The sequence below is a fragment of the Hyaena hyaena genome, unplaced genomic scaffold, assembly GCF_003009895.1.
Source record: "Hyaena hyaena isolate Hyena2069 unplaced genomic scaffold, ASM300989v1 scaffold_31, whole genome shotgun sequence".
NCBI lineage: Eukaryota > Metazoa > Chordata > Mammalia > Carnivora > Hyaenidae > Hyaena > Hyaena hyaena.
The window spans coordinates 4222492-4249823 of NW_024080664.1; the positions used below are offsets into that span (position 1 = coordinate 4222492).

At 47.8% G+C, this 27332-nt stretch overlaps 1 protein-coding gene across 1 annotated transcript in view; it reads left to right on the forward strand.

Moving 5' to 3' along the window:
* IQCA1 (IQ motif containing with AAA domain 1) overlaps positions 1 to 26855 on the forward strand; it is a 139726-nt gene extending 112871 nt beyond the window's left edge. The window contains exons 15-18 of the mRNA XM_039228605.1: positions 2817 to 2903; positions 13654 to 13831; positions 20498 to 20736; positions 26331 to 26855. Of these exons, the coding sequence (XP_039084536.1) occupies positions 2817 to 2903; positions 13654 to 13831; positions 20498 to 20736; positions 26331 to 26459 (633 nt within the window). The 3' untranslated portion in view covers positions 26460 to 26855. The remainder of the gene's footprint in view (positions 1 to 2816; positions 2904 to 13653; positions 13832 to 20497; positions 20737 to 26330) is intronic.
* Positions 26856 to 27332: the final 477 nt, after the last annotated feature.

Genomic DNA, 27332 nt, shown 5'->3' on the forward strand with positions numbered 1-27332 from the left:
CCAAGGCCACCAGTGACCTCCAAGTGACCAGCCCCGGCTACCGTTGCCCACTCTCTTCCTGCACAGCTGGCTCCCCTGGGCTGTGGGGACAGCTCTCTCTTCTGTGCCCTTTGTTCTACCCAGTGCTGCTCTCCTGCCCCACCAGCATCTCCACCCGTAGCCCTCGCCAGGCCTCCCCCACTGCCCTCCGCTGGTGAGCCCCGCTCTCTACTCCCAGTTCCCCGAGAACAGCCCCAGCAGGCCCTGCGCCCTGCTCCCGTCCCCAGCACGGCTGATGACTCCCCTTCTTCGGGCTCTGTGTTTTCACACTTCATCTGCAGCCTCCACTCCCGGTCACCTGCCTGACCCACTTCTCCCTCTTTCTGTCATTGGTGGTCCTCGCTGACGCCCCATTTTCCTCGGACCACCCTCACAAGCTGCCCTCCCTTCCCACGGGCCGGTCCTTGAAGGCAGGGACCCCAGTAATATTCTCCCTGCTGGAATGAAAAGGGACAGAGGAGGAAACAGGTCAAGGGTAGTGAGATGCTTTGGAACGGGCATCTTGTCTACCATGGAGACAGGGCAGTGTGACGCCTGGTTAATAAAGGCAGATCCGGGTCTGACTCCAGGCAGACTGACTCCAACATTTCTCCAGTGCAGGGCGGGGGGTGGGGGGGCATGTTACCCCTTCTCTGCCTCAGTGACCCCATGTGTAAAGGCCGAGACACTGGGGCGAGCATGGCAAAGTAGGCACTCAGCGAGCGAGGGAGACGTGGTGTCATGGAGATCAAGGCGCTTTGCAAATGATCATTCCTTGTACTGATCGTTATCGTCAAAGAACTCGCAGGGGAAACGTTTTCTGCTTCATTTGATAAGAACTGAGCCCTCCCAAACCACGTCACCACCAAGGTCCCCCACACAGCCCCGTGTGCCCCACAGCAGGTGTATGGTCCTGGCAAAGCCATTCCTTCACAGGTGTGGGTGAAAAATACAGGAAGCGCGGAATTCCCCCACCAGCTCCGAAGGTGCACACGAGTTCAAGGAACAATTGTTGACTTTCACATTCAGTGGAATGCCACGACCAACACGATTTTAAATAAGATGCTGGAAGTATGACCGTTGGTCTGAAAACCATCCCAAGCTGATAAGACTTGTGCGTTTCAAGACCACTGATGCAACTTACTTAGAAGCAGAAGGGTCCAAAGGCTTGGGGCTCCCATCTGCAGTCGCCATGGAGAAGAGTGGATTGGGGAAATGGAGACGCGAAAAACCTGGAAAAGATGCCTCTCTAAAGCTCTAAAGCTTCGATTTTTAAGAGGGGATGAAAAGAATAAGATTCTGCCTTTGTCATTATAAAGTGTGTCTTTTCTAAGAAGTTGAAAACCCGGTATCTCATTTTCTTATTTTCTTTGGGGGCTCAAAGTAGGGAAGCTTTTGACTTAAAATAGCTTTCCTATTCCAGCAGAACAATGCTTTCTTGGACCCGCCGTCTGTCTGCATCGAGGGAGGGGGAACGGGTCACGTAAAGTCGGGGGGCCTAGGGCAAGGAACCCAGAGATCGGACAGCTGAAGACGGTGCCCGAGAGTCTGGCAAACTCTGCAGCCAGCAGCCTGGTCTTGCCTCCTGCTTCGGCCATTTTCCAGCTTGGACAGGTCACCTCGCATGCTTCAGCCTTGGTTTCCCCATGTGTAAACCTGATTGAGCCTTGCGGTAGCTGCTTTGTAGGGCTGTGGCGTGAACAAGGGTATTAAGTGGAAGACGTGCTGAGCCCGTGCTGGGTTAGTGCTGGCCCTGACCGTGACTGTGCTGCCGTGTGCGACGCGGGTGGCCCTGGCCAGGCACACGGCTGCTTGCTACCCGCTGGCGCTCCCCGTGGTTATCACACCCCGCCGCTCCGCCTAAGAACTGGGATTACAATTTGCAATTCTGAATTCTTAACCGCTGTGGCTCTGGGTCCAAAAACTAATGCGTACCAAACAGTGGTTGGTGGGTCACACCTCCTCTCTGAAGGTGCTGGTGAGTGTGGGACCGTGAAAGCACACGGCCCAGGTGTCACACTGGCGCCAGAATCGAGTCCCGTCACCTGCATAAGCTGCTTTGCTAGATACATAACTCTGGGGAAACAGCCGCCGTGTGCCTAGCGGCTTTTCCATCATTTATTAGATGCCCGTCTTGGTTAAAAATCACGCCTGCTGCCTTAATGAGGTTTTAGGAAACAGGAAAATAGGAGTACATAACGTTATATTCGCTGTGGCGGGAGGCGGGCTTTTATCGGTCACAGTTTTGCACAAAGCACAGATTGTTGCACAAATGCCGGAACTTTGCTGTCGTGGGGGCGCTTTGAAGAGATTGTGAGGTGTGTGGCAGTCACTCACAGGCGCCGGTGAGTCCCAGCCCCGTCGCGCAGCCCCACCCGCCGTGGAGGGGCTCAGAGCCACGTTCCAGGCAGAACCTCAGCCACAAAGGCACAGCCACACAGAGGCAAACAAATGGCGTTACGGGGGCCCTTGTGCTGAAACAGCCTTTCTCACGAAGCGCAGGTCTGAATAAACCCGGGAGCAGCAAGTAGGCTGTAATTAAAACTTGAGACCCAGATGCCCATTGATTTTGTCGCAGCAGAAAACTGTTGGTTTATTTCAAGCCAAACTGATTCCAGGCTCCAGGTCCTAGAGCAAAATGTGTGGACCGCAAGGGTGTCCTGCCCGTAGGTGGGAGAGGAGGCCATGGTGGGGGCCCCGCGCTGTGGCGCAGGAGGGCCAGTCGTGGGGTGGAGAGCCATCGGGCCCCGCCGCTAGTCAGGGACCAAGACAGAAACGCATGTCATTTCTCCTCGCAGGTGGCCCGGCAGCTCCAGCCCTCCGTGGTCTGGATTGGGGACACGGAAAAAACCTTCTACAAGAAAGTTCCCAGCACAGAAAGGATGGTAAGGGCTCCTTCAGCATTTTTTCCTTTGGCCTTTTCTTTCCTCCGAGGGGACTCTCACCAGGGACTGTCTCCACTTCTCAAGGTCTTTTTTAAGGGAGGAAGAGAATGAAGGGGCCAGTCTCTCCCTGCCATATACATGTCTGTATTTGAAAAAATTCAGTGGCCTGCTTTGATGAGGAATAATTTAGACCAAAAAAAAAAAAAAAAAGTGTGGAAGGAGGGGGTAGGGAGAGCTTTGGACCCAAACATGTGACTCAGAGGTAAGAAACAATTCAGAGAATTTTGCCGGGTTAAAGCAAATGGCACACAGAGGAGTTATTATTAGGATTTCCTATTGTTCATAATAATAAATAGCAAGGGCCTGAAATTTATGAACAAAGACCTTCTATAGAACTGCTAAGTGCCTGCATTTGTGGCCTCCAGGGAGCCGGCTTTCAACTGCTTCCTTCCTTCTTTTCTCTCCTTTAAGCGGCCCCCCTCCCCCGAACTTCCCCCCACAAATCACCAGCAAATTTCCCACAAGTTAAAAAAAATTTGCAGATACACATAATTGTTATTCCACATCAATTTGCACCAAAGCAAATAGTGGTTAACTGTGAATTTCTGATTAAATTCATAAGGATTTTAATCACTTTCGATCCTTATGTATTATACATCATTTTTAGCAGGTAGAGCTGATTTGGATAAAGAATGGAAGCTCAATCTTTTCTTCCCCCCAAATGAGCCTTGATTGCCCTGTCATTTTTAGAAGCTGTTAAAGAGATCTCATTCATGATTTACCGGAGTCTGGGAGCTAGCCCCCTCTGCTGGCCATGCGGCTACATTGACGAAAGTCCCCACCTACGAACGCGGGAGGACAGGAATTAACTAGGAGCCAGATCAGAGATCTAAAGACACTGCAGGGTGTGTGAGCCAAGGGGTCACACACCCGACATCATCAGAAACCCTGTCTTGATAAGGAGCAAGTAGGACATCAGCCTGGAGAGTAGGAGACGTGGGCTCTGGGCTCGCCCTGACGTTCATCTTAGCTGGCTGTGTGTCTGGGAGCAAGTAACTTAACCTCTCTGAGCATCCAATTCCATACCTGCTTAATTAAAGGGTTCATGAGGCCCCCTTGCACCCTCTGCCATGACCCCCTCGGGCGGTGGCCTTGCTATGAGCAGTGACAGCCATCGGCTCATCTGCACCCTGAGTCTGTGGGGACGGGGCGAAGGTGCAATGCTCGTGAGTAAGAGAGCCAGAGGGGCCCTGTGGGGGCGGGGGGGGGCTAGCGGCGGGAGATGAAACACGGGCTCCGCAGACACATCCCGTGTGCCAGGCGGGAGGGACGAGACGCCGGGGTCCAGACCTCCCTCTCTCTCGCCTGGAACTGCCCTCCTGTTGCTGAGCCCCAGGGATTCGCACGAGCTGCACTTCCCACAAACACGGCCACCGACTAGCCTGATGCCAGTGGGAAACGAAGTCCTTTGGTGGCAGAGTCTTTGCAGCGGACAAATCGACCTTAATTCTGTCCAGCTCTGCGTTCGAAGAGTCCGCCGTCTGTCAGGGGAATTAACTGCACTCAAGAGCGTGGACCAAGCGCTCAGATAACTCCCAGGGCGCCTGACAGAGAAGAAGCAGGACGTCCCCATCGCCGGGCGTTGGAGCCAGACAGCGGAGGGGGCGTGCAGGTCCCACCCCCCACGCGGGAGGGGGGGGTCGCCGTGTGACCCGCTCACCCCCACGTCCTGGGCCCGCCCCCGTGCTGCCCCCACTGCCGTGCTGGAAATCTGGGCCCACGGCTGGTCCGGCTGTCCTCTGCTTCCCCCGCACGCGGACACCGACTTCACGCTCAAGGGTCTCGGCCACCAGGGTCCGGAGCCGCCTCGAGCGTTGGCCGCCTGCCTGCTGAAGGTGACCGCTGAAAGCCAAGCCACCGTGGCAGCTGCATCCACGGGGGCCAGGAACCCAGAGGCAGCCCGACCAGCTTCTCCTCGGCGCCATTGGTCCCTCGGCCGAGCCGGGGACACCCAGCAGCCTTCTTTCCACCTTGGTCCCGCCTCTGTCCCAGACGCTCCTCAGTCCCAAAGGCACCGAGGCACAGAGAGGAACGGTGGCCCGCAAAGCAACGGGGGGCTGCCTCGTCCACGCCCCCAAGCACAGCACAAACAGCACCCCAGCTTTCCACTTCCTGGATCTGAGGGATTCCAGAATCTCCCGCTCGATGTGACTGCTAGTCCTCGATGCCTCAGCCTTTAGGGAAAGGCTCCCCGGGTGGTGAAGTGCATGAGGGTCACCCTGTTGTCAGCAGCGAAGCAAGGAAGAGGTCCAGACAGGCCGCGATGGCTACTGAGCTTGGCTCTGCCCGGGGAACCCGGGCTCCCTGGCACGGGGACCCCAGACCTAACACGTAAGACAGCTGCGAACAGGAAGAAGAGGTTCCCAGGGGCACAACTCCTCTGTCGGGGAAGCTCCCAGAAGGAGGCCGCCTCCCCCTGTTTTGCACAAGAGAACAGAGGCTCCAGAAGAGCCACAGCAGGTTGGGGGCAGTGCTGGGACCCAGAAGCAGGCGTGTCTGAATGCAGCGGGCGGGGGGGGGGGGGGGGAACACCACTGAGTACCCATTGTGCCGCCCTCCTGCTGCCTCATCTACGCCCACCTCTACCTGCCACACCTCTCCGACCCCCCCCCCCCGGACCACAGCCTGAAAACGGCCGGGGGGCCCTGCTCCGGAATTCCCACGCTCCTGACCGCACCCCTGTCCCCTGCCTTCGTCCTCACTGCCCTGAGAAGCCCTTCCACCTCCAGACTCTCAGGAGCGTCCCAGCTCCCGGGATGCCCCCCCCCCCCGCCGCCTTCACAAAGCCCCCTTCCCCTCTCCCCCTCCCGCGGCGAAGGCGGTAAAGAATGAGGCAAGACAGGCTGCAGCTGCATTTTCTGCACCATTAGCCTTCGTCACTAGGTCCAGCGGGCGCCTTGTCGACTCGGCGACAGACCTCTTGCTTTGCTGGCGCTCTGCCGTGCGATTTTGCGGAGCGGACTGTAGCAACGCAAGTGGAAATTGCTCTGTGGATGTGACTAAGCAATAATTTGAAATCACCCGCAATAATGCAGTGGTGTGGGGGCCGGCGGGACCGGCCGCGGAGGCGGTGGCTGCCGAGGTTGCCAGGTGACTGTGGGGATGTTGGCCGGTGTGATGGATGAGCACCAGGGTCTCGTGCATAATGGACAGGCCTCTGAACCGGAACAGGGGTGGCCCGGGTGCAGGGGAGTGCTGATGGAACGGACTTGCCTTTCATTTTCGTCCCCTGCTAATGGGACGACCCCTCCCCATCAGCAAGGATGTCACTCTGGATGCAGCCCAGGAACAACATTTGTTATCCAAACAGGCTAATTAAGTTCAGATATCCCTGCCATTTCAGGGCACGCAGGTGACAATATCATCTGCCTCGGAACAGGCAGACAGCACTGCCATCACCATGGCAACTAGGCTTCTGGGGATGGGCTCAGACCACACAAGCATGTCTCTCCCCACACAGAGTGGTGGTCTCCGGCTCCACTGGGACCCTGGGATCAGCCTCCTTCCACCAGCCTTTGGGCAGCTCCCCTGTGCACCCCGCACATCCCAGTCCCCCCTGCCACCCACTTTGTTCTCCATCAAGCTTCTTTTTTTTTTATTTTTACAAATAGTTTATTGTCAAGTTGGTTTCCATTTAACACCCAGTGCTCAAACCACAAGTGCCCCTCTCCGTGCCCATCCCGCCTCCCCCCCCCACATCCATCAGTCCTCAGTTTGTTCTCAGCATTCAAGAGTCTCTCATGGTTTGCCTCCCTCCCTCTCCCCGACCATTTCCCCCCTTCTTCTCCCCCTTGTTCCTCCGTCAAGTTCCTCCTAATCCTCCTATATGTGCAAACATATGGTATCTGTCCTTCTCTGCCTGACTTATTTCGCTCAGCATAACACCCTCAAGGTCCATCCATGTTGCTACACGTGCCCAGATTTCATTCTTTCTCATTGCCATGGAGTATTCCATGGTATAGATAAACCACATCTTCTTGATCCATTCATCCATTGATGGACACTTAGGCTCTTTCCATGATTTAGCTATTGTGGAGAGTGCTGCTATGAACATTGGGGTCCATGTGCCCCTGTGCATCGGCACTCCTGTATCCCTTGGGTAAATTCCTAGCAGTGCTATTGCTGGGTCATAGGGGAGTTCTGTTGTTAGTTTCCTGAGGAACCTCCACACTGTTTTCCAGAGGGGCTGCACCAGGTTACATTCCCAGCAACATTGTAGGAGGGTGCCCGTGTCTCCACATCCTCGCCAGCATCTAGAGTCTCCATCAAGCTTCTTAAAAGACCAGTCTATTCTCACCATCCGCACTTACTCCTCAACCTGCTGCTGTCTGTTTGCTGCCTTCCACCTCCATAGAAACGGCTCTCAAAAAGTTCTTCTTTGACATCTATTTTGCCTGGCTCTCCCTTTATGCCATGTTCAAGATGGTTAAATTCCATCATTTTGTAAAGCTCTCTCTTCCCTTGGCTTCTATCGCCCTGGCCTCCTCATGCCCCACCAGCACTTTTTTCTGTATCTCCCCCTTCTGTGTCTTCTGTGTCTCCTTGAGTTTCTACCCCGGGTCCATGGCCCATTTCTGTCTCCTGGCCCTCCTTGGGCACCATCTCATGGCTTGAAAACTCACACCCAAACCAATGACCGCCCCACTCTGTCCCCAGCCCAATGCTCTCCCCAATACTCAGTTGCAAACACTCATGGGACACTTCCTCCACAGGGCTGCAAAGCCTGTCCAAACTCTTCTCCCTCCCTACCCGTTACCCAAGCTGCTGCTCCTGTATTTTCAAAAGGTTGGTTTTATTTAATATAACCACTCTTCATAAGAGGGTTTGGATTCATTCTGACAAAATGAATCCTGTATATCACCAAACTCTCCAAACCTCATCTAAGTGCTGTGCATTATTTCCTGGCACGGGTGTAGATATTCCTATGAGGTCTCTCCTTCTAGAATCTCAGCACAAGGCTTTCTTCAGTGGCATGGGGCCCAGAAGGCAGCTTCTCAGAGCTGAGCAGAGGAAGACGTATCATCTAATATAATGGAAACCGATGGGAGCTTTTTACATGATCGTTTTGAGCTCTGTTGGCAAATCACTGGTTTCCTCCAAATTACAAAGCCCCCAGTTTTTCTGTCTCTTCCCTTTAAAACTCTTGCTCCTCAACAGAGCAGACCTGGCATTGTTTCCCACCAGCACTTCTATTTCAGAATGAAACACAAATCATCCCTAAATAAGCACTTTGTCAGACAGACACATGCCATGCAATCCTCACCACATCTCAATAAGTCGGGCTCTCTGATTATCCCCATTTATCAGATGTAGGGACTAAGGCTCAGGGAAATTAAGCAACCTGCTCAAGGTCACACACCTGTCAAGAGCAGAGCCAAAATTGCAATCAAATCTGTCTGAACGAAAATCTGTGCATTTAACCATTTGCTATATTATCTGCCTGTTATAATGGAGTTTCTTCCTTGGGCTTTTTTTGGGGGGTGGAGGGAGTTGCTTCACAGCCTGGTTCGGTATCAAAGTAAAGTCCCAACAAACCCCCCTCCCTGTCCCAGGCCAGCCCAGAGGCTGGGTCTCAGAGATGACAGATTTCTGCACAGACCTGAGGTGGGAGATTAAGGAGCGGCCCCTTCAAAGCCTTTATCCTCATTGTCAGAGCCGTCCATTTCTAGGATTCCAGGAAGTCTCATTCCATCATCCCTGTTTTGTGCTTTCCCCTCTTTTAAGCTCCTCTGTTCCCCTGGGTGGGATCACGCAGGGCCATTGCTTCCTCATGATGGAGCCAAAGCAGGCTCTGGATTCCTGTGGGCGCAGGAGGAAATGAGAGGAAGATGCCTGGTGGTCTGGCCCCAGGCTCGGCCTACGGGATTTATTTTGCTGTAAAAATTCCATCTCTTCTTCTGCTGTGAATTACTTTACAAAAAGCCTCCTCTAAACTGAATCCAACAACACAGAAAAGGGATTACCCACCATGACCGAGTGGGATTTACCTTGGGTTTAACATCCAAAAATCAATTAATGAAATATGCTGTATCATTGGAAGAAAAGACAAAAATTACATCATCCCAGTACATTCAGAAAAAGCATTTGACAAACCAAACACCCCTGCATGATAAAAGACTCAACAACATAGAAAGTGAAGGAAACTTCCTCACCTGATAAAAGGCACGTACTAACCTCCACAGCTAATGTCGTACTTTTGGCTTTTCCCTTAAAATCACCTCTTCTCCCCAGCGTGGAGAATTGCCAAGCAATTAGGGGGGAATGAAATAAAAGGCATTCCTATTGCAAAAGAAGAAGTAAACCTATCTCTATATGCTAATGGCATGCTCTTATATAGAGAAAATCCTAAGGAATCCACTAAAAAGGCATTTGAACTAATCAACAAGTCCAGCAAGGTTGCAAGATACAAGATCAATATACAAAAAGCAACTTCTATACATTTGCAATGAAAAATCAAAAAATTGAAATTAAGAGGGGCACCTGGGTGGCTTAGTGAGCGTCCGACTTTCACTTAGGTCATGATCTCGCGGTTCGTGGGTTCGAGCCCCACATCGGGCTCTGTGCTGACTGCCAGCTCAGAGCCTGGAGCCTGTTTCAGTCTGTGACTCCCTCTCTCTCTGATCCTCCCCTGCTCACGCTGTCTCTCTCTCTCTCTCTCTCCTAGAAATAAATTTTTTAAAAACTTGAAATTAAGAAACAACCATTTATAATGGCATCCAAAAAAATGTTTAGGAATACATTTAACAAAGGAAGTATAAGATTTCTACTCTGAAAACTATAAAAACACTGCTGAAAAAAAGTTAAAGAAGACCTAGATAAAAGGAAAGATGAACTTGATGAAGTTCATGGCTGAAAAATGTAATATTGTTACAATGGCAAGAATTCCCAAACTACCTGCAGATTCAACATAATTCAAATCCAAACGCCCTCTGGCTTATTGGCAAAAATTGACGAGCTGATCATAAAATCCATATGGAAATTGAAGGGACCTTAAATAGCCAAAACAATCTTGAAAAAGGAGAACAGAGTTGGAGTACTCAACATTTCCCAGTTTCAAAACTTACCACAAGCCTGCAGCAATCAGGAGAGGATGGTGTTGGCATAAGAGGAGTCATAAAGATGAGCGGAATAAAATGGAGAGTCCAGAAATAAGCCCTTACATTTACAATCAATTGGCTTTTTGACAAAGGTGCCAAAACAATCCAATGGAGAAAGTTTAGTATTTTCAAAAAATGGCGCTGGGACAACTGGATAACCACCTGCAAAAGATGAAGCTGGACCCCTACCTTACACACTATTCAAAAATCAACCCGGGGCTGGGGGGCCCCTGGGTGGCTCGGTCTGTTGGGCGTCCGACTTCAGCTCAGGTTGTGATCTCATGGCTCGTGAGTTTGAGCCCCGCGTCGGGCTCTGTGCTGACAGCTCGGAGCCTGGAGCTGCTTCACATTCTGTGTCTCCCTCTCTCTCTGCTCCTCCCCCACTCACAGAGGTCTTTCCCTGTCTCAAAAATAAGCAAACATTAAAAATGTCTTAACAAATCAACCCATAATGCATCAAGTATGAACTAAAACTCTAAACCTTTGAAGAAAATGGAAGCACAAATATGTGTGACCTTAAATAAAGCAATGATATCATATATATGACACCAACAGCATGAACAACAAAAGGAAAATTAAGTCTCCCTCCATCGAAGCAAAAAACCTTTTTGCTGTAAAGGATATCATCAGGAAAGACGACCCACAGAAGGGGAGAAAGTACTTGCAAATCATGCATCTGATAAGGGACTTGTATCTGCAACATATAAAGAACTCTTACAACTCAATAATCAAAAGACAGTCCAATTTTAAAAAGTGGGCAAAGGATCTGAATACGCATTTTTCCAAAGACGATTACAAATGGCCCATAAACACATGAAGACAGACTGAACATCATCGGCCATCAGAAAGATACAAATCAAAACCACAAGGAGATACCCTTTCACACCCACTAGGTTAGCTAATATTGAAAAAAGGAAAAAGAAAGAGAAAAGAAAAATACATAATAACAAATATTCACAAGGATATAGGGGAATTTGAACCTTTCCATTCCGCTTCCGGGACTGTAAAATGGTGCAGCCACTTTGGAAAGTAGCCTGACATTCCTTCAAAAGGCTAAACATAGAGTAACTATATGATCCGGGAACTGCATTTCTGTGTGCCCGGGAGAAATGTTCACAGTGGTGGCACTATTCACAATAGCCAAAAAGTAAAAAACAACCCAAATACCCATAAACTGATGAATGGATAAATCAAATCTGGTCTTTCTGGACCATGACAGTGGTTCAGCAATCAAAGTGAAGTATTGACACATGTCACAACATGGGTGAACCCCAAAAGTATGTGAAATAAAAGAAGCCATGGACACACACACACACTGACTCCACACATATTGTATGATTCTGTTTATGTAGAATGCATATCCAAAATTTCTGTAGATACCCAGTTGCCTAAGTCTGGAGAAAGGGGTTAGGGGTTGGGAACATTCAGTGACTGACTACTACTGAGTACAGTCTTTTGGGAGTGATGAAAATGTTCTAAAATTGACTGACGATATTTGCACAACTCTATGAATATACTAAAAACCACTAAGTTAGACAGTTAAAATAGATGAATTGTATACTATGTGAATTGCACCTTAATAAAGCTGGTGTGGATGTATCATAATAATGATATAAATCTAATAATAAACTATAATACAATATAATAATAATAAACATGTATTTTAAGTCTCCTTTGCAGCCCTCCACTGGGATAGGCCCTTCCCCAGGAAGGAGACTTGGGGGACACCTGAGACCCCAGCACATCCCCTCGGGGAGAGAGGGGACCCCAGCAGAGCAGAGGGAGGAGTGCCAGCCTGGAAGTCAGGATCCTGCTCATTAACTCTGGGACTCAGGATGTCACACAGCCTCTCTGGGCACAGGTCTGGAGGACTGTCCCCTCCCGGGGAGGTTGTGAGGTCCATGTTGAGCAGAGAGAAGTACCTAGGACACAGTTAGCTCTCACAAACTGCTCCTTACTAGGAATACTCAGCTGGAAGACACAGCACCAGCCTGGACATGGAAGCGCCAAATACGAGGGTCAAAGTTGGAGATCAGCTCCCTGCCTGGTCCTTGGGCATCAACGGAGGCCCCCAGTCTCATGCCTTGTTGGGGCCAGAGCTCCCCAAGAGATATTTCTTCTTCTAAATCTTAAAAGAACAATAAAAAGTTGGCTTTCCAAAAAACAAAGGCTCCTAATGGCGCCGTGGCCTCCAGGCTCCTGCCTTTTCCCGCCCCGTCTCCCTCCTGCACCTTGTCAATCCAGACATGGGAACTGGCCTTCTCACCGCTGTGCACACTACACGCCAACAGCCACACGACGCACAGAGGACACCCCAGGGTTTCAGAAGAAGCCGGTGCGGCACCCCTGGGGAGCCCCTTGCCCTCTCCGGAAGGACTCCTCTCCCACCCTTCTCCGCTGGGCACCCCTGCCCTCCAGGGCCCTCGGTTGCACCTAACTCCCCCTCCCCTGTGCAGAGCACATGGCGGGCCCATCCCTGACCACCAAGAGCCTCCTGGGGAGGAGGGCACCGCCGCACGAGTGTCCCTGTCCCAGAGGCCCTGCGCTGTCACCCCACCCGCCAGCTGTGGCTCCAGGACCCTGCCGTTCACCTCTATTCCTGAGGGTGGGATTTCTCAGACACCTGCTCTCCCCCAGGGGTCACCGGCCCTCCCTGCCTGCAGAGCTGTCTCTGGGCTGGCTGTGCAGTGACACACAGGGCTGGACAACAGAGGCCGGTCTGCTGGGTGTCCACAGTGGGCTGGGGTCTGCTCTGCTCCAGGAAAGCCGTGTGTGGGCATCTTTCCCTCCCACTCAGCGTCCAGATTCTCACTGGCTCCATGGCCCCCAGCTAAGGGGGAGCAAAAATGGCCAAGACGGCTCTTGAGGCTCCTCCGTGGAGGCTCTCTCCATCACCCCAAGTGTCCTCCGCCTCCTTCCTCCCCACGTGGCTGTGCGGTGGAGACTAATTGAAAGCTGGTGCGTTGCCATGGTGACGTGGCCAAATCTGACCCCCAGAGCTGAAGTCATCCTCCCTGGGGTACCTCGCATCTTGCTCCTCTCCCTCATTAGTGCCGGGACTTTACTAGAATCATACAGGTTCAAACCCCTTCCAAACTGCTTCAGAGAGAGAAGTTTCATGCTCTTTTGTAACCGGGTGCCTTTCAAACACGAGATCCAGACCTGCGGTGGCTCCCTGTCAGGACCGCCGGCAAAGGCGGTCTCTGGTTCACCCTCAGAACCGCTCAGAGGGACGCGCATCACCACCGGCGAGTCCTGGCAACAGCCAGCTTCCTTCCGCTTGCACATCGGCCCTGCGTCCCATTCTGGGGGTCGAGGTGCTAGAAAGATCAGTCAGGTGCTTCCTTCCTCCCTCCTCTCCAAATCCCAGTGTCAGATGTGGAGGAAAGGAAGGGTCTGGATTCAAACCACCCAGGCCAGGAAACGCATCACGGCCTGGGCTCAGGGCCTACTCGGAGCATGGTGTCCTCAGGGCCTTGAGGCCGCTGTGACACACACTCACTCACCCTGATGCTTCTAAGAGTAAATGGCTTCCGGTCCTGGCTCCTGTCTCCGCGCATGGCCTCATCTCCCCCTCTCCCCCTTTCTCCCAGATGGAACCCAAACGCCTGAAAAAACAGCTTCCAAAAATCCTGAGACTCCTGAAGCCGAACGACAGGATTCTGATCGTGGGGACCACGCAGCGGCCTTTCGATGCGGAACTTCAATCCTTCTGCAAAGTTTACCAAAAAATTATCTTGGTTCCCAGACCAGACTATGCTTCCAGATTCGGCAAGTACCCCCCAGACCCTTCCCGTGCACTGAGGGAGGCGGGGCCAGGGTGCCCCTGACCAGAAGGTGGGTGCACCCGAGGGGCCCCGGACGCCCACAGAGCTGGGCCGTAGATGCAAACCGCCGGGCCATGAGGGCAAGACGGGCGTGTCTCTTCTGTTGTTAACTTTGTTCTTTTTACCCAAGACAAAAGGAAACTGGACAGGGATGCTTGTTTTGGGCCCTGAAGGTGACAGAAGTCTTTGTAGGTGTGAATTTTTCTTTCGGCAGGTAGATCAATAGTAGTCATCTAGGACTCATAGTGATGGCGTGTCTCTGAGAGAGCATTGTTCTTTCCACAGATTGACTTTTTTTTTTTTTAAGTTTTCCAGGCTTAAAGTATTAGCCCAGGAGCCTGTTCACTTACTTATAATAACCATTAAGATAAAAAAGAGCTTCTTTTTCAGTTTTTTCCTCTTGAATAGGCGAATTCCAAATATACTTGTGTTGAGATATATTTTTAAATGGGAATAACACTAAAAAAGTACCCTGGAGGCAGCGCAGGGAAACCATAAAGGGTCATGAGATAAGAGCTCTGAGGAGACCTGGTTCTGAGTCCCAGCTCTGCCACCGGATAGCCGGGTGACCTTGACGGCTCAGCCGACCTCCTGAGCCTCCACTGTTTCATCTGTAAAGAGGACTGTTTCGTCCCCAGGACTGTCGTGACCCTTCTCTGAGGGCCAGCAGAACACACAGCACCGTCCCAGCTCCCACGAAGGAGGCAAAGATGGCGGCCGTGGTTACGGGGAGGGAGTACATGACTGGGCAGCGAGTGGCCATGGTGGGGGCTGGTGTTTTCTGTTATCTACTGCTGTGTGACTAGCCATCCTAGCCGCTTAAAACAACAGATTATTCCATCTCAGGGTTCAGAGGGTTTACAGGCTCAGCCATAAAGTCCTCTTTGAAGTATCTCAGGATGTTGCAGCCAGGTGTCAGTTTGGACTTCATCTGAAGACTCAACAGGGCTGGACACCTATGGTCGTTCACTCCTGTGGGTGGAGCTGATGCTGGCTATTGTCTGGGATGAGCCAGCTGGGATGCCAACCAGAGAGTGTACACTTGGCCTTTCCATGTGGCTTTGCACAGCACAGTGGCTGGGCCCCACAAGACAGCATCCTGAGAGCAAACGTTTCAAGGGAAGCAGACAGAAGCTGGAAGGCGTCTTGTGACCCAGCCTCAGAAGTCACACAAAATCACTTTCACCAAACTCTGCTGGTCAAGAGGAAGTGCCAGGCCAGCCCAGATTCAAGGGCAGTGGGCCCCACTAGGGTGTGAATACTATGGTGTGACTCATTGAGGGGCCATCTTTACCTCTCGTGGTGGTGGCAATGGTGGGAGTGGTAGTAGTAGATTTGGTACAGAGATGGTGGTGGGGGCGTCAGTGTTGCAAATGGCAATGATGGTGGTGGCATCCTGGTGCTGGGGAAAAGAAGATGGTCATGTGGGCATTAGTGGTGGGGGGTGGGGGAGGTGGTAGTGTGGACAGGAAGGTGGGCACGTGGACAGTAGTAGTGATGGTGGTTGTGGTGATGGTGGTGGTGATGGTGGTATGGATAAGAAGGTGCCCATGGTGGAGCAGTGGTGGAAATGAGGCAGCAGCTGAATGATAGTGGATAACATTAATAGAAGTAATGAAAATGACGAGGTCAGACTTGGTTTCTAGTCATCCTTCCCCAGTCACAATAGCACCCCCAAAACAGAGGGGCTCTGTGGTCCTTTCTGGTTGGTCTTAAGCTCCTGGCCAATGTTATCTGCTAAAGAACAACCCTCTACTCCCCACACAGTATAAACTCCCAGCTTGTCAGCCACTCCACGTGCAATATGCACTCATTTCTATCTTGATGAACTGGGATCCTGGCTTCACAAATCAATGTTATCCACAAAGTACAGGAGGAATTTGGTCTCGATTATTTCTCTGTCATATTAGTGGCTTCTCCATCTTCTAGAGCCACGAGGCCCTCCGTGGGGACCTTTGCATTCAACTAGCATGAAAGGAAAAGAGAGAAGACACTAGAGAGTATCTCACAGGAAGTTTTAGGGACGAGACCCAGAAGGGCCCGATGTTGTTTCACTGATGTTGCATTGGCCAGGATGACTCCCGTGGCCCCACTGAAGTTCAAGGGCACAGGGATGTGTGGCCCTGCCCAGAAGGATTCACACACACTGGGATGGGTGCCAGAGGTACTTGAGCCAGCATGGAATGTCCCATACCCCTGGCCTTCTCTGAACTTCCCCGCTCTCACTCTGGTTGGTCAGACTTCCTCTCCCAACCTCACAGGCTTTGGGATGGTAGATATGTATTTTAAGCTACCTGAATGGAATAAGGTAGGGTATTATTAATTTTAAGCGACCAGAGCATTATTCTTGACTTTGGATTGAATAGTTTCTACTGGTTGACAAAACCATAGGCCCTTTAAAAATGAAGCTGTTCGTGTATAACAAGGACAGTTGTGTGGTTTTTTGATAAAACGTCAGGCCTGTGTTAGGACACAGATCACATTACAGTTTCCAATTTGAATCTCCCTGTGGCGGCATCACAGAGAAGGAAGGAAAAAACATCCCTTCACCTGTGGGCAGATGATAAACTTGCGTACAGAACTTTCCTCGGGCCCAGGGCTCTGTCCACTAAACCACGGGCTTCTCACACATTTCTCCCGTGGTGGGTGATTTGTTCAGGCTGTCATTCTTGCTGACATCATAAATGCTGTCCAGCATTTCCCCTGGTGACCTTGAAGTTTTCATAGCCCCAGTGGCTGGGACATCCATCTTAAAGAAAGACTGTCCTATCTTTGCACTGATCAAAAAATGGTCTCTTCCAGCCTGTAAAGCATGAACTGCAAATCTATAACTTGGGACTCTGGTTGGCCATCTCTCTACCAGCAGCGGAGCATGGAAGGTCTTTGGGAACATTCGTGATCCCTCCAGGCAGGGCTGGGGAAGAACAGGGCTGAGAAGGGAAGGGTGGATCAGCTTGGGGAAACACAGTCGTTAAGGTTTACAAAACAGAATTCAGTCTCTACCGTCTTTCCCCAAATCAAACTATTTCCTTCTAAATGTCTGTGAAGAAAATCTACCCACAAGGTTGATTAATGCCTTGTCTAGTCCCCAGAAATCCCTCTGGGCCTCCTCTCCCCATGTTCCTAATGCCTCCCTCTCTGGCCTCTCTTCCCAGGGATCTGTTTCACTAATATTCCGATTCATCACAGGCCCCCACCCCAGACCCAGCGTCATGTCTTCCGATTTTTCTGGCATTCTAGTCTTCAGAGGCCAGAAGCTAATCCAAATCATATAATCACTTCCTGTGCTATTGTAAAACCGTAAATTAAAGAGTGAATTTTAAGATACTACATCATCTCAGGCAACAAGTGGGGAGCCAGTGTAGAATCGGTCTGGAATGTCAGAAACCGAGAAGGGGATCCAGAGACCAGATTCTTTTCAGCCTGAAAAAGGAAAAGGGAATGTAGATTAATCTGAAGAACTGAGGAGCCTTTCACATCCAGGAGAAGGAAGATAAAATATGGCACTCGGTCTGGGGAACACTTCAGCGTGGGGAGCACCTCAACTGCCCTCCGTGCACTCATCTGCTGGTCTGGCCCCCCGACCACCACCCCCGCGGCCAGTCCCCACATCTGTTGTCTTCTCATCCTCTCCACCTGCGCTCCTGGACCAAAGCCTCAGCAGCTGCGGCTCAGAGCTCACTGTGGCATTCCCATCTCAGTGAAGCCCTCAGGTTGTGACTCACTCTGCATCTGACTCCCCCTCTTAGCCCCACAGCTGGTGGCTTTGTGACAGTAGAGCTCTTTTTTTTAATGTTTTTTTTTTTAATTTTTTTATTTCTAGGAGAGAGAGAGAGACAGCATGAGCAGGGGAGGGTCAGAGAGAGAGGGAGTCACAGACTGTAACAGGCTCCAAGCTCTGAGCTGGCTGTCAGCACAGAGCCCGACGCGGGGCTCGAGCCCACGAACCGCGAGATCATGACCTAAGCGAAAGTCGGACGCTTAACTGACTAAGCCACCCAGGCGCCCCGACAGTAAAGCTCTTTTAAAGGCAAGTCCAGTTCATCAAATATGAGAAGTCAAACTGACCTCTTTCCCAATCTCTGGCTCTTGAGAAGGCTCTGGCTGCCATAACTGTGACTGCCTCCACTGTTCCCTTATTGTGCCTCCATTAACAAATGGTGAGCACTGGCGGGAAATCGACGATTTGTGAATTTGGGAGAACCTTGATCAAAATGCTACATAAATATCAAATATCATGCATTTTAAAGGGTCAGTTTTGTGTCCACATATACTTAATAGACCAGCATAATTGTAGTCTTTTGCTCTGTTCGTGAAGAGTCTTTACTCGTAGAGAGGCCCGTCGTGGTGACAGGCTGTGACTGTCGTAGCCTAGCAGGGTGGCAGGGAGGAGAGCCGGGCTTGGTTTCTGGGACCCTAGGCCTTCCCCATTTACTGGCTGCTTTCTGATTGGTTCACTCCGTGCCATGGGTAAGAAGTTTGTCTGGGGGCCCACCTCTGAAGCTGTCTGAGTTTCCAGCCTGGGACACCTACTGGGTGCTAGCTTTAGGAGCTATGTCCTGTGACTCCCCTTAAAGCACGCCCTCTTCTCAGCTTCCAGTCACTCTTCAGACCAGTTCGCACCTTTTTTTGACGTTATCATAAATCTGGACAGGGGACACACTAGATCCCAAGGGATGATGCTAGTGGTCATTGTTCTTATTTTTCCCGTGAGTTGTATCTTCTGATTTCTAATGTTTCCTCACTTATATCTAGCTAAGGGCAATCCTCACCTGCTATGATCTGTTCTACATAAACATTCTTTGACATATTCTGTATTTATTTCATGCTCCCTTTTATAATTGGCGTTTTAATGAGCATTAGGAAACTTTGGTACAAAATGGAATGACAAACGATTATAATTATAATTACGATAACAACAGTAATGCAGCTACAGAAAATAAAGTGCCCCCCCCCCATATATTACAACAGCACTCTTCCAAGTGCTTTGTCTACAGTCTTGTATGTGTTTTTCACAGCAGCCCGAGAAGTAAATCTACTCCCATTTTATAGGTAAGCCGAAGATGGATTAGAGCCCAAACCCACCACGGAAGCAGCAGAGTAGATCCAGGTGGTCGGGTGTTCCTTTAGGTCAGCCTGGTGGTCCATGTGGCCCATGACACCTAACCTGGCACCGTTGGGTGACACTGCAGACCCCAGGGGGACATGCGCCCCTTCCAATAACTCAGCTCATCCCAAGGCCAAAGACCATTCACCCTTCACCATCAAAGAGGACAGTGGAGTTGGGTTGTTAAAAAGACTCATGACCCAAAATCAGACTCTATGATGTGACTCATAGATACACTGAAGGTTATTTTATTCCTGGACAGTAATTAGACGTTTTCATTTTATCAGGTATTTTTGGATCAATATATTTGGATGAGGTAGTCATTTACGAGACCTGACAGTGCTCAGATTATATAATAATGGTCATTTTTAAAATTTCTTAATGTTTATTAATCTTAGAGAGATAGAGCATGCATGGAAGAGGGGCAGAGAGAGAGGGAGACACAGAATCCAAAGCAGGATCCAGGCTCCAGGCTGTCAGCACAGAGCTTGATGTGAGACTCAAACCAATGAACCGTGAGATCATGATCTGAGCCGAAGTTGGATGCTTAACTAACTGTGCCACCCAGGCGCCCAATAGTGGTTATTTAAAAAAAAAAAAAAAAAAAAACTGTTTCAAATATTCCTCGAAGAAAGTCACAATGCTTGGGAGACATTTGACCAGATCTTTCCAGCCCTGAGAATGATTCTGAGACAGGTGGTCTTGGCAATGCATCACCTTTCCTCACTGTCTGGGTACAACTAATGTGAAAACGATATAGGGCTCTAAATGTTACAGTATTTGAAATGCTGTGTGGGAGCCCAGTCTACCTCTAAAGTTCAGTAATTTCATAATTCATTTTCACACCCTCCCTATGTTCTAAGCGAAATAGTTCTGTTTCCCAGGTCACACTAACCTGAAGAACAACTGGGCACCCACTGGGGAGATTTCAGTCAATCTCTGCCCATTTACAGCTGTTGGGGGTGGGGAAGAGAATATGGGTCAAACTGTACCCTGAGGAGACTGGACCCATTAGTGACAAATGGAAATTGGAATCTCCATTCCAATTCCACATATAAAAATAATGTACAAAACCTTTGTAACTAAAAAAAAAAAAAAAAGTTCAAACTCCTCCTCATATAAACACTTTGGAAAATGTAATATTCTGATGAGCAGAGATCCCATACATGGCCTATCTGAATTTCCGATTCTGAAAGATCTTGAGCATCGTTGAAGGTACTGCACTAAAACTATACTGAATGTGGTTTAATTTTTCCTTGTCTTGTGGATGTAGGACCTCGGGGCCCTCAATATGTATGTCTTATGGTTGAAAATCACTCAGAGGGAAGTAAGTATTTAGCTATATGGCTTCCTGCTCATTTGAATTACAAATAAAATGGAATTTTCCCTCCTGTGCGTCCCTTTCTTGGTAAGATGCAACTTTGTACCAAGATCTAGAAAATCCTGCTTTCTCTGTGGTGATCCTAGTTCTCTGTGTCTTTTCCACCACCTTGGATACAACAGTTTTGTGGAAACAGATCATTCAACGCAATGGAGGCGTCATTACGAATGCCTTGAATGTAAGTTGCCTGGCGAAGGTCACCGATGGCTTCACCCAAGGACACATAGTCCAGGTGGTTAAAGGTGTGCTCACGGACCGCAGAATCCACCGGCAAAACTACAAACCACTCACAGCGGCGGAGTTTATTGCAGCACTAGCCAGCATGAACCCGGTGTACCAGGAGGAAGAAGAGAGCTTTAAGGTAAATGGCCCATGTGGCCAAGTCTTAGCCACAGACGCCTGTCACATGGTCTCCTCCCTCTGGTTCCTGAGTTTCATGAATTTGTCATATACAATGAAATTTGAAAACTCGAAATGTTTGGATTACAAGTTCTTTCCAGCCTTGCCCATAAACATGTGTCTTCCAAATTTTAGGGGGAAATGTGGCCTATGATCTTATAAATTAACAGCCAAATTGCAGGATTGAATAGCAGCTTCAAATTTTAGGGAGAAATGTGGCCTATGATCTTATAAATTAACAGCCAAATTGCAGGATTGAATAGCAGCTTCAAAACCACTGGATTCGAACACGCACACACACTCACATGGATGCACACACATTCACACATACGTGTGTTGCGTTCTTTGTATTTCATGTAATGGAACAAGTTGTGCGTAGAGAACACTGTTCCCTAAATAGTGCATCTCAGGCCCATGCTGGTTTTATTCCATATTTTATCCCATTCTGTGATGTTCATAGAATTTTTTAGATCTAGAGGAAAATGAGAAACATCTCTTCCAAATCCCTCTTTTACAGGAGAAAAGGAAGTTTCAGAGAGCTTTGTGCCTTACTGATGCAACCAAATCAACAGTAGAGCCTTGGATGCCCAGGCCAGCAGGCACACCTCACACTCCTTTTAATCAAAATGAATACAGTTGTGTTCACTTTCTGGACTAGGAGGCAGTCTCCTTGGCCAACTGGGAAAAAAGAAGGAAAATTGTATCCATAAGATTATACCACAACATTGGCCGTGCAATCATCAGAAAAAGAATTAGAATTCTCATCTAAGCTGTATTGTGTCTGGAAACCTGCTTGAGATTAGGAAAATGTCCCTTTGCAATGTAATACTTTTCTGCCAACTCTGAAAACCATGTTTCCCTCCTGCTTTGCCACTAATGTTTCAGCACAAAGTAGAAAATAGTCACAATACTGATCACCACAATAATAATCTAGAGCAGGAATTGGTAGATGTATCTATAAAGAGCCAGCTAACAAGTATTTTAAGCTTTGAGAGCTCTGCAGAGTCTGTGACAACTATTCAATCTTGTATCATAGTACAAAAGCATTCATACACAGTATGTAAATGAATGGGCATGGCTGCATTCTAATAAAACTTTATTCGAAAAAAAAAAAAAACACGCAGTGGGCCAGATTTGGCCCATCAGCTATAGTTTGCAAAACTGAAAAGAGATATTTCCAACTCCAAGCTGGAGTTTCCGCCAAGGATTTGAATCAATGCTCTTGTTGACTGTTTTAATCTTCTTAGAATTAACTGCAAATATTTAGCCTCTTCCTGTGATACATCGCATTCTCTTCCGAAATTCCCAATTCCTTTTTGCCCTTCTAAAATAATCATTTTCCTCCTTATTCTGAGGAGCTGAGTTTAGGGTAGCAGAACCTGTGCTTTCTCTTAGCTGGCTTTTTAACTTTCCAAAGTGATTTGTAGACGTTTCTCTGTTCCAGGTGCTTGAGGTCTGGTAACTATAAGTGATCACACTATTCATGGGAAAGACATGCTGCCATTGCATAACCTGGATGAGAACATATATGCTTTTCCCTTCCATTCTTGGCATATTTGATCACATTATTCCTTTTTTTTTTTTTTTGAGGAAACTAAATCATTTTACCACCATTACTACTAATCCCCTTGCCCCGTCAATTTCTGCTCCTTATCAATACCTCGAGAGCTTGGCCCCAGCGCCAGGCCCCAACTACAATTTCAATGAATTTGTTTAGTGGCAAATTTATTGAACAGATGGACAGATGGACTTGTTACATCACACTGCTTAATAACATGATGCTGTGACTGTAGCAGCTTGTGATCAGGTCAATCATTTCTGCCCTGTGAAATTTGACCTAACTGTGCTTCTGACATCGTGTCAGACCAGGGTCTTGAGGATTCTCCAAACACACTGCACCCTGATCTGTGAACATGATGGAAAAAATGTTTAAGGATAATGGTGGTACTAATCCTAATAATGTTAGAGGTACCTGGGTGGCTCAGTCGGTTAAGCCTCTGGCTCTTCATTCCGGCTCAGATCATGAAGGTCATTGCCTCACAGTGTAGGTTTGAGCCCTTCATCTGGTTCTGTGCTGACAGCGTGGAGCCTGCTTGGGATTCTCTCTCTTTCCCTCTCTCTCTGCCTCTCTGCCACTCATGCTGTCTCTGTCTCTCAAAATAAATAAGTAAACATTTAAAAACTAATAATAATAATCTTAATAAGGTTAGCCAATACTTGCTGACTATTTTTGTGCCAGGCACTCTGTTAACTCATTTAAACCTCATCATCCCTTCAATTTACAAATGAGAAAATGGAGTCATAGAGAGGTGTGGTGGACAGGATAGTGCCTCCCGGAATGATGTCTACATCAGAGTCCCTAGACCTGTAAATAGGTTAGGTTATATAGCAAAGGGGAGTTAAGGTTGCAGATGGGGTAAAGCTGTTCATCTGTTGAACCTAAGACAAACTATCCTGACTCATACTGGTGAGTCCAATGTAATCATAAAAAAGTGGAAGAAAAAATCAGGAGAGAGACCAAGGAAGTTGAAGATGAAGTCTGAAGCCAGTTTGAAGATGAAGGAGGAGCCACAAGCCACGGCAGCAGGTGGTCTCAGGAAAATGCAAACGATGGGGAAATAGATTCTGCCCTGTTGTTCGGGAAAGGAACACAGGCTGCAGACACCTTGATTTAGCCCAGTGAGACCCATTTTTGGACTTCTGAACTTGAGGACTGAAAGATAATAACTGTTTTGTTTTACATCACTGAGTTTATGGTAATTTACTACAGCAGGGGAAAAAAAGAGTCAAATGACTTGCTTGTAGTCACACAGCTAAAAAGGAACAAGGCTGAAGTTCAAACCATAGTCCAGACACTTTTATTAACCATAATCTTTTTTTATAAAGTTTATTTATTTATTTTGAGAGAGAGAGAGCATGCAAGCAGGGGTGGGGGAAGAGAGATAGGAAGACAGAGATCAAGGTGGGAGGAGCAGAGAGAGGGAGAGAGAGAGAATCCCAAGCAGGCTCCACACTATCAGCACAGAGCCTGATGCTGGGCTCAATCTCTCGAACCCTGAGCTGAAATCAAGAGTCAGACTCTTCACCGACTGAGCCACCCAGATGCCCCAAAACTGTGTATAAATAAATTGGTAGGAGTCCATCACCTGAAGTACGTGGCCACCTCACCTTATATTGAGAACAGAACCAAAGCTAAAAGAAAGATGAGAAAAATCCCCAAGTGCCAGAAACAAAGATAAATCTCAAACACAGGGACAACTATATGCCTGGCATGCGGCACAGAGAAAAACCAGGGCTGGGAAATGAAGAGACTAAACCTTGCCCTGTCCACCATATCTGTGGCAGGTGAACATCACGGCAGATGTGCTCATTGTAAGATGTGCTTCTGGATTTGGCTTTAGAGGATTGTGTGGAAGCACTTGAGAGAGGGAAAAATAATGAGAGAGATACAACCAAAACACTCCCACTCAAAATGAACCTGAAAATAAAAATTCCAAAACATTTTAGGAAATCTAGAGCTAAGTACGACTTGATAAAGATGTTTAAATTGATATAATTCATACGTTCAAAAACGTAAATGAAGGCTTCACTTCCATTAGAGATGTACACAAAGTTTTGAAACAAAGACAGGCAGAAATGGAGTAAGAAGAGATAATTATGGGAGAAAAATCACAAAAAGAAAGCTTAGAAATAAAAAAATATAGGGGTGCCTGGCTGGCTCAGTCAGTGGAGTGTGTCTGTCTTTATCTCTGGATTGTGGGTTCAAGCCCCACATTACTTAAAAATAAGAGGTTTTTAAAATGGAGATTACTTAAAAATAAGAGTCTTGAAGAAAAGATTACTTAAAAATAAGAGTCTTGAAGAAAAGATTACTTAAAAATAAGAGTCTTGAAGAAAAGAAATTTAAAATATAATAACTTAAAATAGCAAAAAAAAGAATAAGAGAGGTATGAACTCTAGACTAGACATGGTCAAAGAGCAAATTCATGGATTGGAGGCAGCACAGAAAAACAAAAAGATAAAAATCTATAAACTATATATACTGTATATATAGTATATATAGATTTATATGGTTTCTATTTATAGTTTTATATAGTTTATAAATCTATAAACTGCAATTAAGACACCCAACTTACAGAAGTTCTAGAGAAAGAGAATAAAAGAAATATCAGAGGAATGATGATTTAAAGAAATACTTTGCTGAAATTCTTCTTGAATTAAAGACGTAAGTTCTTAGATCGAAAACAAACTCCAAGTGACTGATGGGACAAATAAAAACACATCCACATCACATACATTATTGTGAATCTAAGAACAAGACAACAACCCAGTCTTTAAAGATGGCGGGTTGCCTACAAAACCCCAACAATGAAGAGCTCAGGCAGCTCCTTGACAGCAGTCCATACCAGAAGATAGTATGATCATTTCTGCAAAGTGCTGCGGAAGAGTAACCGTGGACCTAACATTTATCCCCAACTAAGCTAGCACTCGGGAGACAGGAAAAAATAAAGACATTTTAAGACTTACGTAGACTGAAATAGCCTCCCACTCACAGCGACTCCAGGGAGCAGTTAAGAAATAAGCAGCAAAATTGAAGATGCGCACACCCTACCAGCCCAGGAATTCTACTTCTCTGGATATTCTCCAGAGAAATTTTCTCATAAGTTTACAAGGAGATATGTAAAAATTGTGCATGTCAACATCGTTCCTAACAAAAAGTTGGAAACGGCTTATATGTCCGTTAATAGGAGAATTGATAAACCACTTGCAGGATAGTCACTCAGTGAAATATTATTACTACTCTGAAGTTTATGAACTAAAAATGTTTCTCAGCTTTCAAATGAAAAGTGAAGGTTGAGAAAATGCATCCTCAGGACCAGTCGCAGCCACAAGGTGGTATGTCGGTCCCAGTATTTCTGCCATGTTTTCAATAGTCCCCCTCGGTGCGTCCGTGTGGCCTCTTCGTGGCTCCCATGTGGCCGCTAGAAGCTAGACTGGTGGCCATGTGTGAACCGGGCAGGGCTATTCAGGAGACCAAGACAGCCCATGCCCTCAGGATCGGGTAAGATCCCCGGAAAGCTAGGAGACTCATTGGGAAGGGCCGCTAGTCAGATTTGGTCTGCGATTCTCTGATACTGTTAACTCCTTGAGGTAGAAGTTGCAAGTTGTGTCAAAACACGGCTTGGAAAACTCACTGAGAAAGAATTTCTATTTAAAATACATTAAATGTCTAAATTTTAATGGCTGCTTGCCTCTTCCTTCTTAGCAAGCTTTTCTCTATTTTTAAAAATATTCCACTGAGGGGCCCCTGGGTATCAGTCAGTTGAGCATCCAATCCTGGATTCGGCTCAAGTCCTGATCTCACAGTTTGTGAGTTCAAGCCCCACATGGGGCTCCATACTGACAGCTCCAAGCTTGCTTGGGATTCTCTCTCTCCTCTCTCTGCCCCTCCCTCACTTACTCTCTCTCTATCAAAATAAATAAACATTTAAAAAAAGAATATTTGAGTGAATATGTGTCATTTTGACATTTTCCTAAAAATCTGTTTTATTTCAGGACTGGTATTCCAAAACCCCTATGGGTAAAAAGCGAACCTTGGCGCTAACAGGAGGAATCGCTGAAAAAGAAAAGGGGAAAGGAGAAAAGAAGGAAAAGAAAGGAAAAAAGGAGAAGAAGAAAAAGTAACACCTTTCTCAAGAACCATCCTTGAGTGTATCAGGGATGGAGGTGGCCCTGGCTCGCCAGGGAGAAGGCTCACCGTCGCCTGTCTAAAGAAGACCCAGGCCAACACCATGAGCTCGTCAGCCCCTGCATTCACTCAGATCTTTGCATGCTGTACACCAAGTTCAATGTCCATAGCAATTGTTTCTAGAGCTTATAACTACCTCTTAATCTATGTAAATCTTGTATATAACTGAAATCCACTCCTTACACACTCCACAATCTTTCCAGCTCACCAATACAAGACACCAAATTTAACACGTAATATTTAGAAAATACACTGATTTGACAAACTAGTAAGTAGCTTGAATCTGTCACCAACACTCTGGCTTTGTAGTAATCCATATATACTGTATATTATCTTGCACATATTTTAATACATTAAGTCTTTGATCAATTAATATATTTTATATAATGGAATAAAACTGTTGTCTTTGAACTGACTCAGTAATTTGGCTGCTGAAGCTAAAAAAAGATGCTTAAATTTCACGAGTTTAATCTACTGACTTTGAAGTTGGGGAAACTAAGGCCCAGGGTCACACAGTGGACATCTGGGACAGTGGGACCAAAGTCCTTCTCACTCCCAGCCTGCTGCCCTCGACAAGCATGGGAACACGGGCAGACTGATGGTGGGAGAAAAGCATTATGGGAACATAAAGTAAATGTGGAAAAGAGGAAGCCTAAATGAAGTAAGAAATGCTAAATGAGAACAAGACTAGGGGCGCCTGGGTGGCTCAATCAGCTAAACATCTGACTCTTGGCTTTCGCTCAGGTCATGATTTCATGGTTTGTGAGTTCGAGCCCCACATAAGACCCCACACTGACAGTGTGAAGTCT